This window comes from Vidua macroura, chromosome 4, assembly GCF_024509145.1.
Source record: "Vidua macroura isolate BioBank_ID:100142 chromosome 4, ASM2450914v1, whole genome shotgun sequence".
Taxonomy (NCBI): Eukaryota; Metazoa; Chordata; class Aves; order Passeriformes; family Viduidae; genus Vidua; species Vidua macroura.
The window spans coordinates 16,408,374-16,423,602 of NC_071574.1; the positions used below are offsets into that span (position 1 = coordinate 16,408,374).

Sequence of the window (15,229 nt, forward strand, 5' to 3'; positions counted from 1 at the left end):
ACCAAAATTAAAACACATTGCTTTTTTTCTTGTTTTGCATCAGATGTTCCTACATGGCTGAGAAAATTAAAATACTCCACCTTTTATTTTAGAAATTGCTCTCACACAGGTTTGAGGGTACATTCACTTCCACCAAATCTGAAGCCAGGGCACAAAAATTTTAAATAATTTCAGAAGAATTATCTGATCCCATAATACAGAACCCAACACTGCAAGTCAAGGGTACAGACACAAGTCCCTTCACATCAGCAATACCTCTGATTTTCTGAACAAAACTGGCAAACTTGCAAAACTCGTCCACAACACTTCTACTTAAGTCTATTACTGCTTTTGTCTAAGTTGCATTAAACACAATACAACAGGGCTTGACACCTTAACGATCCAGATTTTTGTACGAGTTCATATTACAAGACTAAATTTAAGCAGGCTCAGAGAGATCAGGAAAATGCAGGTGGAATTTTACTGTTCTTATCTCCTCGCCAACAGAGAATTAGCAATGCCTGCAGAAAACAGCTGATGACTCCGCAATAGATGTTCTACTCTGGGGTTTCAGGTTTCTTAAGTCTGTTCATCTACTCGACTGAATTTAGTCTGAGCTACTGTTACTAAAATATTCTTCCATTTCAACAATATAGATGTCTGGCCACTTGCAAGTGGTCACAGCCCACCTCAGAGTAAGTCTTCTCCACAATGATTAAGAAAATCTTAATGATAAGATTCATGTACTTTGCCGACCTGAGTAACATACCCACCTATACTTTATAGGTAATTAACATTTAGTTCTTTAACTATGTACTTGGTGAAGAAGTAAAATTAATTGATATTAACTGATCACTACTGCAAGAATAAAAACACTGCTTCACAAACAGCCTTCTTACTCATGGTGACCATTTCTCTACTAAACAGACTATATACAGACTAACACTTATCATGTTAAAAATAATGTCTGTCCCTTCACAGAGAGACTTTCAAATCAACCATCAAAAACCATCCTATCATACATTAATTTTTTGGTTTAGTAAGATAAAAAGTAGACATTATTACAGGAAGATTTACAAACCTGAACACAAATGTAACATGATGAAGGCTTTGTATTTAAAAAATTACTATTTCAGGCATCCAAGAGAATAGCAGACACTGAACTATTTCATAAATACACTGACATTGATTCAATTTAACCACAGAAACAAGGTTATTAGGACATGGAAAAAAGGAGGAGTACATACACTGCAACCAGATCCCAAACCAAATCATAAAGACAGCTGTATCATAATCATGCCTTTGTTTAAGCTCTATCTCTTATCTTGGCCAAAACATCACATGAGGAGAAAGCTGTCACATAGCTTTGGGATGAGCATTTGAAAAGTGAAGGGCATGAGAGTATGACACTTCAAGGACCATGTAGGCATGGAGGCATTTTGATTTGTTTTTTTTTAACCTAACTCTTCCTGGACATTTTTGACACTTAAAAGAACATCCCAAACCAAGCCTCTTACTTCCAATTCCCTTAGGATCCATTGTTTCTTCCACTCATCCAGAACTGCATTCCTTGGCACTGCACAGATGGGCCAGAAGACACTCTCAGCCTCCCTTGTCTCATCCCATGGCCTGTGCCTGCTGCTAACCGCAGGCTTTCCTTTTGACACAATGAAATTCTGGTCGAGATTCTTTCTGTGTTTTCCCAAGCACTCACATGTAATTTTACCACTTCCTCCCATAGCCAGCCATGGCTCAGTGCTGTTCCCTGTGGGCACTTACTCCTAAGCCTGCCTCCTCCTAGGAGCAGCACTAATTAAGCCTCCTTAACAACACATTGGAGTTTGGTGAGTGTACAGTTCAATGCACCTAGGTCACACCTGAGGTGAACCACATAGAATCTATGTCCTCTCTCTTACACTTCTGCAGTGGAAGGCATCAAGGGGAGATGCCACTGTGGAATATACATATTAAAGGATGTATACGCATCACATTTATTTTAATATGCACACAAAATTTCTAAGTACCTCAGGGACACAACACCAGAGAAAAGTAACTTTTTCCTTTTTTTCTTACCTTATATTCTTCAATCTCTTCCTCATCAGCTTCTCCCTCATCTGGATATTTACGTTTTGCATTTGGTGCAGAAGTATCATAAGCAGCCCTATGAAGAGCCAAAAATCCTCATAAGAAAGTTTCTATCTCCAAAGAAAAGTGTTCAGGAATCTTTGATAATATATCTTGTCTGCATGTTAGGAATTTGAAACTACTTCAAAACATCATACATGAAAAGCTATTCCTCTCTCAGTATATTTGAGTTCAGCACAACTTATTAAGAATAGAACTCTTGAAAAGAGTAATTCCCTTGCCTTTCTCATTTTTCTGCTCTCAAAAGTACAGCTTATTTTAACCAATGCAGTATATCTACAGAATTAAGCTCACTCCCTTCCATTTCTCATTTTTCTGTTCTAAAAGGTACAGCTTTTTTACCCCAAAGAAGTTTGTCTACAAAATTAAGCCTGTTCACACACATGTAAGAATTGATAAGCAGTAGATGCTCTGTCCTAGACATATCTGTAGTTTCATGAGAACTTTCGAACTGAACTGTCCGGAACTGTGCTTAGCAAAAGCATGAAGGCTCTGGGACCCAAGCAGATGGTCCATTCTAAATTCAGATCTAGGTTTTCTTACACAGTAGCTTTTTCACACCAGAAACAAAAGTTAGCCTGTATTTCCAATGTCCTCTTACAAGGGAATAACTAGACCCTACTCGCCTTAGTCGCGGCTCTGATTTGACTGATTACTGAATTTCCTTTCACCGAGTGCAATCCCATCGCACTTCCCGGGCCTGTACTCCTATCGAGCCCCCAGTTTTGCACAGCCACCGCCGTCCGATACCGACCTGCAGGTCTCCCTGGTTTCCGCGATCTCCCGCTGTTCATCCTTGCTGTTGAGCACGGCGCCGATGCTGTCCGCGTTTTCGGCCCCCAGCTGCACAGCGGGAAACACAAAGTCACGCCGCGGCCAGCCCAGACCCTGCCCACACATAGCCCGCGAGCCGCCCGAGGCCCTCGGCCCCGCAGCGCCGCGGTGTCTCGGCTGTTCCCGGCCGTACCTGCTGAGCGAGGAGCTGGCGGCGGAGCTTCTGCCGCTCGCGGATCTCCTGCAGGCGGCTGTTCATGGCCCACACCGGCCCCGCGCTCCCGCGCTCCCGCCGCCGCCGCCGTCACTTCCCGCCCGCGCGTCACTTCCGTGCCGAGCAATTCCCGCAGGGAGTGCCAACACACCGCCCGTTTCCGTGGGATGCGGGTGATGTTCAGGTGTAGATGTCAAGTTCACGTTCACTCAGCCGCTGCGGTGCACGGACCACGCCTGAGGCGACACCCGGCTCAGGCCGTGTCACAACTGTGACCACTTAATCAACTGGTCGGTTTTTCTAAAGTCTATCCTTTATATCCAATTCCAATATCCAGCGTGGTTATTCGTAGGTTAACCTTCCTATCTTGCTTCATCTTCTGATCCTTTAGAAACTTTCGCTGTGAGAGAAGAGAATCTTTGAAGCGCTTTTCATCTGATTTTTGGTATCTTTTCCACCTCCTCCTATTTCTCCTCTCCTCTGTACTGTCTGTCTGGGAATGTATCTATTCCATATTTTATGCTGAGTTTCTGAGAACTATTCAGAATGCAGTGAAGAATGAAGATGGAAATAAAGGCCTGAAATAAACGTCAGTCCCTACTGTCACACAAAAGGAAACTTAACAAAATAATAAAGAAACATTACAAATTATCTCAGTTATAATTAATGCTGATGTTTGCTCTCCTGACACAGACCAATTCTTCCTATAGTTGCCATACTCAGTGATGTGGGCAGCAAGAGCTGAAAAGTGACACTCATGTCCCTGCTACACACAGCATGCTGTTCCTCTGCTGGTTTCTGAGTGGCAGATAATGACACACTTTAGTGATACAAGATGTTATTCTCCTTTTTTTGAATGTGGTTGTCATGGTTTGACGCTGGTGCAATGCCAGCGTCCCCATGAAAATACACCTTCCCAAAATAAATGCTGTGAGATGTTATCAGGAATAGAGCAGAGCAGGCCCAAGCTTAGAAATAAAGGAAAAAGACTTTATTAAGCTACTTCTACTACAAAAGACACACACACTAAATCCAGGATGAAGACCCTCCAAAACACTCCTCCTCCCCCCACCCAATTTCCAACAAACCACAGTGAGACACCACCCGGGATTCCTGATCAAGTTGCCACCCTTCAGATAATCAATACTCAGTCCATCCAGGGAGAGAGGAGTCTCTCTTACACCACAGACCCTAGGAAACACAATTGCCACCCTTCTGTGTTTCCATGTCACACATGGCAACTGCCTGGAGAAAATCTGTCAGTGTGACACTCTCCTTTCCATGTCACAGTGCTCTCACCACCATGCATGGACAGACGGCCTATAGGGCTCCTTTAAGGATGCTTTGCCATGGACCCAAAGAGAAAACAGTTCAGCTTTTCATTTTGGGACCACAGTCCCCCCCCATTTTCTTCCTCCCCTGGGGCCGAGGGTCTCAAGAACAGAGATCATCTTCTTCCTGAGGACAGAAGGCATCACCACACCCTCTTCTTCCTGAAGACAGAGGGCATCACCACACCCTCCTCAGCTTTTCTCTGTTCACTCCATTCCTGTGCTGGTATAGTCGCTGAAGCAGGTCTCTTGGCTCACCATTGCATCCCCCTAAAAACGCAGTCTCTGTTGCAGGAGGAATTGGTTCAGTCTATGGCTAACAAGAAAAGTCCAGCCAAAAGCTACTCCATTATCTCCTCCCACCTAAAAATTTCTTCTTCTAACATCTCAGGTCCCAAACTGTCTCTCCTCTCTTTCAAATCGAGGAGGAGTAACATTTTGCAAAGCTTTCATTTAACCCAGGAAAGGGTTAAAAGTCTCGGACTCCCCGGACAGCTGAAATCTCCGCTCAGGACTACAACTTCCATGATGGCTGGGCACTTCCTCCCCCCCCCCCCCCCCCCTCCACCGCCTTCTCCTTCTCTTCTGCCGGCAAATTCAAAGTGCCTACTTCTACGAGGCCACATGGCTTCCCCTCCCCCACCTAGCCTGTGGCTAAGGCAGGGGAGAGTCTGTCCCGCCTACCAAAGAGAGCATTCCCCTGGGAGTTCTTGCTTTTAACCCCCTGTGTTCTCAGAGGCATGTCCATACCTTCAGTGGTCACTCCAGGTGCCAATATCCAAACCTGACCACTGACTAAGTTAGGCTTTGACCCTAACTTACTGAAAAAATTCACTTCCGTGTCAAACCACTACACCGGTATATATTGTGTACATGACAATGACGTTATGAAGGTCACATGGTCACACTGAAAACTGGGAAAGATGCATGAAGAGAAGGAAATTAAAGAAGTCCAGACTAATACAAAAAGAAACCATTTGCAGCTACTCACATTTCCATACAATATCATAGAAATATGAGGGAGCTTTTGAAATGTTAAAATCCTACAATACCAAAAGTTGTTTTTTTAATATATTTTTAGGGAATACATTACTAGTTATACTGTCTTATCCATGGAAATATTATGAGGAAAGAAATGCTCAGTAGTTGTCTCATGCTACTGTATACTGCTTTGATATTGTTGGCTGTAATGAATACAGTAGAAGTCTCTGTGCAATAACAAAATCACTTCCTCCTGGATGTGATCTGATGAGGTTTGTGGGAGCCTGCACTCCATTTTTAGAACTCATTGCTAAGATGAGCTGATCTTTACAAACATTAATGCTTATGAAGATGTTCTGCTGTATATATGCACTCTTTCAAAACAAAAAAGTTGTATTTTTGCAGAATGCTCCATGCCTTTCTTCTTCTGTGTGCTGTGGTTTCAGCTCTCTGAGCCTTATATCCAGCCTGTGTTTCAGTTAAGGTAAGTATCAGACAGAATTCTTGCTGCTCTAATGGTGACTAAAGAGTTTATGGAACTGCCATCAACTCTGATCCATTATCGAGACTTTTTCCTTCATATTTATGAAGCCAATTGTTTCCACATCCTGTTTTTATTTAGCTGATTATCCCTGAGTTCACTATCTTTCACTTCTCTTTTCTGACACGCATTCAATCTTTTTAGTTATTTCTACTGTTGTGATAATTTTGAATTCAAACTGTCCTCCAGCCTACTTGTAGCTACTTCCAACGTCAGGTGGTTGTGCAATAAGCAGATATTCTCTGCCACTTTGTTTTACGGCATTATAAGACACTATTAACACATTTACGGCATTATAACCAATTATGGCATTTATAAAACACTAACAAATAATGACACAATTTCACACCCATTTGGGAATTGAGTTACACTGACATATATTTAAGTCTAGACTACTCCATTTAGCAAAAAACTGCTACTTATTTTATATCAGTAGAAATTATTATAAAAGTTACACAGAATTAGAGCCAAAATGCTTAATTTAGCACTGTTCTCTCATTTTAATTGTTTTTCATATCACAAAACTCAAAGTACATTGTGCCCAATTAGATGCTGAATAAATTCATAAACTAAAAGCACCAAAGGGATCAAATCGATGAAATGAGAAACTTTGTCTCTGAACTCAAAAAGGATGATTAGAAAAACATAAAATATAAGAACCTTTTATAACAGAAAAACAGATGTTAGCAGGGACTAACAGCACATTCTTCTTAATGTCCGTTTTCCCCATCTTTCAATGAAGTACCTAGATCTACCTCTTTAGCAATGTCTTTATAAATTGTTACCTCAATATTGGAGCCTATTTTGAACAAGTGACAGTATCCCAACACCCAGTGACCGTGACTGTGTTTGCTTTTGTACCCCTGTCTTACGCTTAGGCAAATCTGACTTAATGAGCCTATTGCAAAAACACCACACCCATGAATCTGTACAAGCTCACTGTAGCTTCGTTTAAAAATTCGTTTAAAAATCTATTGGAAGGAACTAAGCAGCAGCAGAGTGTCTATCAGGCGAGTACTGCCTGTCCTTGGTAAGCCCGCAAGCATCCAGCCAAAACAGAGCCTTCATAAACACCCTGCCACTGGCTGTGGATAATTTGCCCGGCATGTGCTGCGATTTCACACTTCATCTAGATCAAGTTGCACTGCCACTTGATCCAGCCTCGGACATGTCCTTTGTGATGGACATCGAGCCTTGATGTTGGAGGTGCTGCCCCTGCACCAACTGATCATATCTGGATATGACCATTGACAGGAATTTTCAAAGAGATTCGGTAACTCCTTTGCTTTTGAATGGCATTGTATTTCATTCTATTTTGTCAGCAAGAATAAGTGACTTGCACACAAAAGTTTAAAAAATGATAATATATTTCTAATTCCCCTACATGGAAGAAACTTATTTAATGACTTGAACTAAACATTTTTCTGGCTTCCTCACAAGCAGAAGAAAACCAGCAGGATTGGAGCAGAATTAGAGAAGCTTTTTGAACAAAACGTTGCTGAAAAATATGGATGGGTCAAGAGAGGGTTTTAAGACCTTGCACTGGATTTGTTTAACTGCTGGGAATAAAAATAATTTCTGATTTTAAAAATTCCTCTGATCAATATGTTTTCTTCTAGAAATGTCACAAATGACCAAAATTATAGTCTATATTCTTAATTCAAGATATCCTGTTTACAGCTATTCAGACGACATTAGGAAGCATTTCTTTAGGAGAGGGTTGTCAAACACTGAGCAGGCTCTCTGGAGAGGGGATCAATGCCCCAGGCAACCTGTCAGTGTTTTAGAGGTGTTTGGACAATGCCCTTAACAACAGTCTTTAACTTTTGGTCAGCCCTGAAGTACTCAGGCAGTTGGACCACATAACAGTCTGGTCTAGTTAATTCTACTCTACAAATTCAGTGTGTTAATTTGTATTGCAAAAGATAAGACTTGGCCTTTTTACATTTCTTCCTTCAAATCCCACTTCATTTGGAGACCACAGGCTTCTCACCACATTCAGAGAATGCTTTTCAACAGAAATGTCTGTGTATATGCCTTAAAATACAGCATGTGAAGAGAGGGTGGAGTGTAGCTTTATGTTGCAGTGCATCTAGCCATGTATTGACTCCTTTTCACTTAGACACTGTCTCCTTAGTGAGGCAGGAGTAAATCTCTAGTTATTATACAATTCAATTATATTATTTGTTCTACTACTGAGCTGAATTGGATCTGCTCAAGGGCAGCAAGATCTAATGACATGACATCTCCTGGCTTTACTGTTACAAACCAAAGCATCAAAGTGTGAATTGGTAATGCTTTGAATAACAGAGAGCCATATTTCTATACCTCTCAGTGTTCACCGACTTACAGACTTAACACTACAAGCAACAAAATCAGAAAATATTATGTATCACTTTCCTGCTTTTTCTATGTTTTTCACAATACATTAAAATTATACTGCCAGTTTTATCTTACAGCCGTAATCTGTGTCCCATCATGGTTGCAAAACAAGACCATTCATTTTTATGTTTACATGTGGCCCTGGTAAACATAAAAATTAATGGGCTTACACTTCCCAATGCACCTAGACTTCACAACAATGAAATGCAGAATTCTGAAACAGATACTATTAAGAAATGCTTTGAGAAATTTCTCTCTGAGCAAAGAGAAGACAAATGCTACAATTCCAGACATAAATCATTGGAGGGAACTACCTGGATTGTTTGTGAGAGAAGAACACTGTCTCAGAGCTGGTTTGTTTGTGCTGACTGGCAGTAAAGAAGACTGAATGATACTGTACAGAATGTGACAGGATATGGCAGCTTTGTACACTGAAAACCTCCTGTGTCTGATGTCTCCGTATTCCAGAAAACTCATCCTTATTTATTACCTGACATACTCAGTACTTTGGTTTTCAGTATTATTTAGTGTCTCCTGGCTACCTCCCCAGCTAACTAAATGAGGTATTTTCCATCAGCATGTTATTTGTACAAAGTATTTTAAAATATAGCTCTGAATTTATCGTTTATCTTCTTGTTACTCCAGAATATAGCTTGTAGTTAAATCTTAGAGAAAGGAGTTTTTCACTTTTCCTGGATCCTAGGAAATTCAGAGAGAAATTCAGGAAGAAAAACCCACACATACAGGAAAAAAAAAAAAAAAAAAAAAAAAAAGTGAACACATGGACTACAGATCAATGAAATAATTTTCCCTGGGAAGTGGTGGATTTCCCAACATTGGACACTTTTAAAAGTGCTGAACCATCTGTTTAGGTTGTGTTTTTGCCAAGAAAGTTTGGATCAGATGGTCCTTGAGGTCCTTTCCAACATGGTGTTCTACAATCCTATGATTCAAATTGCAAGTCCACCCTCTACAACTCCCAGCACAAGTTACTTGATTTCTAAGGGCTAAATGAAGGCTCTGCTGAAACTAATGGCAACATTCTGAGACCTGGTTCCAAAACAGAGTAAAAATCATAATAAAGCCAGGAGAGGTTTGAAAGTTCACAATTGATAAAGTTAGCAGTACTTCTACTTCAGACAACTGGACATTTGGTCTGGTAGGATTTAATGGCATACCATTAGGAGGCATTGTGTAAAATAACAATGTTTAAAAGTCTAAAGTAAAAAAAGTAGAGTGTATTGTAATACAGTACTTATTCAAAAAATAAATGGAGTGCTAAGCAGATCAATATGAAAACAGAAGTCATTATCTATGTTTTGTATAGCTCTACCTATAGAAAAAAAAAGTGTTCTTCATAATCCAATGAGCTTAATTTTAACTTTTCCTTTTACTTGACATATCATTATGTCAGCCAAGATGGCTAAGTATGAAAACTGTAAGTTGGAACATGTAATTCCACAGAGCTGTTAGATTATCAAGGAAATAGCAATGGGGAAATAATAGGACAAGAGGGATCTGAGGAGATAAGAAAGTCAGAAGTGGAGATGAATAAGGGAGGATTTAGACAACAATGATGATTATAAAAAAGCTCTTTGTTTTGCCAGTAGTTCCAGCAGTGGAACTTTCCTGCTTTGCGCCCTTGTCATCTGTGACCCTTCCTACCTGCATTCTGTGAGAATGAAGGCAATCTAAGTGCCAATGTCTGTCACAGGTCTGCACAATGCCAGTGCTGTTCTAACTACAGGAGACATAATTCAATAGTGCAAAGATAACTCTGATCCCATCTGGTACAGAAACTCCTCAAAACTGTACACAGGATCCCCACCTTATTTATTTTAAAACATATGTGTCTGCATTGTAAAATTTCAACTACATTGTTGAAAGGAGGCACAAATAGCAAGTATATCTCTGTGTATCACTTTATAGCAATCAGTGTGAAATGGTTGCTGCAGCTCTGCATATATTTGTGAAAGGAAGCTAGGAACTACTGGGATCTGTATTTTTTTAAATGGTACCAATATAGGCAACCTAAGGCATGTATTCATAATGCACAATATCTTCTCACTAACATCAGAAGATTTCAAGGTAATTATTAACCTATACAGCCAAGAGACCGTGGATTATAAACACTCATCAATATATTCCCCTCCTTAACAGTTCCCAATAATTCAAGTAAAACAAAAGGCAATTTGAAATTAGTCCTCATACTTTCAATACAAACCAATAAATCCCAGTCTCCCTGAGTCAAGTAAGTATAAACTGTTTTTTTTAGCTTTCCCTTCAGTAAGTATGAGAATATGTGTTCCTTTAAAAAAATAATAATATTCTTATCCAAAACCATTACTAATGATAGAAGAATGAAGCCTCTGTCTTTCTCAGAAAACAAATATATATAAAATAGGTAGGATTAAATTCGGGTAATGTTGACCAAGGATCATTGCATATATGTAGCTCAGCACTAAATTAATTCCTGCATCACTTTGAAACTGCTGTTGGAGATAGTGTAGCAAATAGCAGAAATGCCTCATTCCACTGCTGCTAATGGGAAGCTGGGACTTGAGCTAGGTGGAAGACAAAAACACAAACCAACCCTGCCTGCCTCACTTTCTGTGGTTTGGGATTTTCACTGCACTTACACTTTACAACAATGAAATGCAGAATTCTGAAACGGGTATTATTAAGAAATGTTTTGAGAAATTTCTCTCTGAGCAAAGAGAAGACAAATGTTACCATTCCAGACATAAATCATTAGAGGGAACTACCTGGATTGTTTGTGAGGGAAGAACTTATTTAAACAAGTATATTTCTAAAGCATTGTTTACCTCAGGGAACCTTCTACACATGAATGTCAGAGGAAATTGTAGAAGGTCATATATCTCAGCTCTGTGAACCAGTTGTCCTCAGTGACATGGGATGTTTTGTATAAATAAGACTTAATCCTGCTCTGTGGCAGGCTTACCTAATATTGACTCATTTGCAAGGGCCATCTTCTATATGAAAAAGAGTCCAAAACATATGTTTTATGATAAAGAAAACTTTTTTTTTTTTCACATTTTGTGTCCCTTAAAGGACTGACTCACTTACCAAATCTTACATAGACTCAGGGTAGTGAGTTTGGAACCGAAGTTCCATTTCTTAGCAAAAATCCACGAAGCTTGTTTGTTAACAAATGTGATTTCCTATACCATTTCTTCAAAATATCCTCCTTGGCATATTCGTGCCTCTTTAAATATACTTATCTATAGGCTGACTACACAGCCTCTCCTTTCACCCATTTAACAGTCTGCAACATATGGGATGTTGTCTTTACTTCCCATTGTGAGCATCAGGAGATAAAGCAGCACCTCTGCTGCATTTTCACAGGCAGGCTGGGGCTCTCCTGCTCTCGCATTCCAGTCTCACTCCCCATTCTGCCACATGGCACCGCACACTTGGGATCTGCTTCTGTGAGAGGAGCATAAGGAGTGCTTGGAGGTTGCTCAGGGAAGCAATATCAAGGCAGGCTCAAACCTCACAGCACTGGGAGTGCATGAACAGGCCCGTATGCTGTGCCAATTGCATGTTCCTGGGTGTTGCTGAAATAGTAGCAACACCATCGACATTCTGTCTCCAGTGCTCCAAAGTGTTATACCTGGTACTCCTGTAACCTGCTTTACACATGCAACAGAAACTGGTCCCCAGTTTTAAACCTTTCAGTTTTAACTGCAGTTACTTCTTCATGTCTGTGGAACCCAGTGTTGAGCACATACACACATATGTATTGAACTCCTTCAGGAAATCAAGTTTCCTTATTGCCTTGTTCCAGGAAAACAGGTTCGGTATTCCCTTATAATACGAACTCAGCTCCCTGAACAAGAAAGCACTTAACACTTTAAAAAAGCTTTTTCTGTGATCTCATTACTGTGCACACTGTGTTATGTGTTAATGGAAACCTCATCAATTACCATCTGTTCAGCTACATCCTGTGCAATGCAGGGTCACCCTATGGAGTTTATATGGAATTAGGGACAAAAGGCCTATTCTCTTCCACATAAGCACAAACCCAAATTAATTTTGAGTCAGACTTGACAACATTTCAAGTTTCTGCTGCTCATGTAGTTAAAAAGAATGACACTAATGAATAAAATTATTTTATAAGAGCGCTGACTTACATCCTAAAAATATTGACTCATTTCTGCACCCGTTCCATGGCTCATTTTGCACATGGAAGTCTCCTTTGTGTGAAGCTTTGCTTCCTCTCCTAGTCCTGACTTCAGCCTGGTATTTGATCTCACCCAGTGCCCACTAGGTCATGTGTACAAGTTCTTCCATTTATTCCAGCACTTGATCTATTTGCCCCAGCCTAGTTAATTATATGAAAGAAAAAGTACAAAATTATAAGCTAGACAGTAAGGAAATAATTTCATTTGGTGCCTGGCAGTTTGATTATATTTTCTCTGCTTTGTACTTCTTTCCTGGGAGAACTTTTCACATAGCTCATTGCCTGAAGTCAGCTCTTGGTCTGAGCTGTGCATCTGTGCTGCTGCTTGATGCTAATGTGGGCAGGAGAGAATGCAGGAGAGAATACCTTGGATAGGGCTATCAGTGGCAGTGAGACAGGACTGAGTCACGCCTTTACTTGTCACCAGTATTTTAACTGAATTTAACAATCAATTAACTGAATCAACAGCTGGAAGTGCTCAGCTTTTCTAAAATCTCTGCTGACAGCACACTGCATGAATGACTCAAAAATAAAGGTAAGCAGTTTTACTGAACACAGGAAGAGGCTAATCAGTGAATTTTCCTATTGATTCAAATGGCAGCAGAATTAGACTGATTCTCCAGTGGAATTTTAAATGCCGGGTATTAAATGTTTTGAAATGCAGGACTACTATTTTTGTACTGTTGACCCTCACACATCAGATATTTTCACCTATTCACATGAACCACTCATTGAAAATTAGTCCTCTAATAACCTGTATCCTCACACGATGCAAAATCAGAGCCAGCCACAGGGAAGAACTATCAATTGCTTTTAGAAAGCTATTAGGATGAAGGAAGCTCTTGAGTAAGTTTCCTTTAAAGCCTTGCATATTATGAAGAACCCACACTGCTCTGTATTATATGAATATTTCCATTATTTCCATTTCTTGGGTAACCTAAGGAATCTATGCACGGAAATGTGAGGAGAGCAGGGGGTGTTGAAGTGGTCAGATCCATTCATAACTATGAATTATTTATTATTCTTTGTTTTATCAACAGTTTGGTGTTGGGACTATCAAAAATCAGTAGAGAAAAAAGCAGTCAACTCTGTGGAATTGTACAGAAACTAAAACCTATTCTGGCAGATGATTTCCAACTGCTGACAAGGAAGTTGCTAGTGCACAGCACAGATTCCCTAGCTTTGGTCATGAGTGTTGGTCTATGGGACTGCTGTCAAAACAAGCTAAATACTGAGACTAAGTATTGGAACCATTTTGCAAAATGGGGAATGGGCCTCACCTGGAGCCAGTTCACCCACTGTAATGTCATCGTAATGGATTATGTTCCCTACCAATCCCAAAAGACCATAACAAGCCTTTGCTTTCCTATAAAAATACAGGCCTTGTTAAACACAGATTACTGACTTACAATCCCCCAGTGCTGCAGCAGGAGTTTAACTAGCAGTTTCCAAAGATTTATGATTTTTCAGCACTTTTTGCCTTTTTTTCCTGAAAAGCTGGATGCTGTAATTTCAGAATCCAAGTTATATGTAACACCCAGATTGATTTTGAGGTTTCCAAAGAACTACTTGCCTATTTTCCTAAGAAAACATATTTTTTCTTTCCTTTTCATTTGCAATTCCTTTTTCATTTGCATTTCCTTTTTCAAAAGCAATTCAATTTGTGAATGAGTTTTCAACAATTTTGTAAAGCAGAGAGAACACTTTTTAAGGCGGCTAAATGCACTAAGAGCATTTCATATTGGCATCTTTCTAGAGCTATAGCAGAGTAATAATCCTCTGTTTCTTGTTTCTAAATATGTGAAGGTAAAGTCCACCCTTAAAGCATAGTGCAGTTTTTTACTATTATGTTCCAAAAGAATCAATGTTCTCAAAACCACAGTCTATAAATGTAACTCTTGCTTTGTCTTTGCTCTTTCTAATAACTTTTGAGTGATTGTGACTACATGTGACAGAGGCAGAAGTCACAGAGATAATGAGCTTCCTACAAGTGTGATAAAAGCAGTCAAGCAGATCAGAGTGATTCTCTGCATGGCACCTGTAAGTGCCAGAGCCGCAGGACAAACTGTGCATGTGCTCACACTGTTCAGACACCAGAGAAACCATATGGGGGAAACACTCAGAAATGCTCAAGCCAAGACAGAAGCTGCAAGACAAATGCAAAGCATACATCCTGCAAAAAAAAAAAAAACACCTCCATCAGCTCCAGGATTCCTTAGAAGAGTGCCCTTCCTCTTAACAGTGAGTTTACTATCAATGTCTTGAATGGACGCCAGACTGAGTCCCTAATTTGTAAATTGTAACAAAACCTTTATTTCCTGTAGCATTAACAGACCTCATATCATAGGGGAAGCTCATTTATAGTTTCTAAAACAAATGAAGGCTTCTTCTTATAAGAGCAGATCAAAAAGAACAATCATGATAAAAATTAAAATTGTCAAGAGTCAATCTGTACATGTGGATCCTTCCATTAAACCTGAACCCTGTCTTGGGAGTGAATCATTATGACACTGCTTTTTTTCTTCTTGATGCTTTTTTGAAATTGTAGTTACTTCCAAACCTTTTTCCCTGAGTAGCTTGCCCTCTTTTCCCCCACCTCCTGCTGAGTACCATTTTGCAAGCTCAAGCACAAATACCTCTACCCAAATAGGTAAAGAAGGTTCACTGCACAGCCCACA

At 40.0% G+C, this 15,229-nt stretch overlaps 1 protein-coding gene across 3 annotated transcripts in view; it reads right to left on the reverse strand.

The window, feature by feature from the left end:
• The window catches only part of METTL14 (methyltransferase 14, N6-adenosine-methyltransferase subunit), a 68,081-nt gene that overhangs the window by 14,309 nt on the left and 38,543 nt on the right, over nucleotides 1-15,229 (reverse strand). For all 3 annotated transcript variants that reach the window (XM_053976300.1, XM_053976298.1, XM_053976297.1), the window contains exons 4-6: nucleotides 3,092-3,512; nucleotides 2,879-2,967; nucleotides 2,053-2,140 (exon numbers count right to left, since the gene is read on the reverse strand). In XM_053976300.1, coding sequence (XP_053832275.1) covers nucleotides 2,053-2,140; nucleotides 2,879-2,967; nucleotides 3,092-3,157 — 243 coding nt within the window. In that variant the 5' untranslated portion in view covers nucleotides 3,158-3,512. The remainder of the gene's footprint in view (nucleotides 1-2,052; nucleotides 2,141-2,878; nucleotides 2,968-3,091; nucleotides 3,513-15,229) is intronic.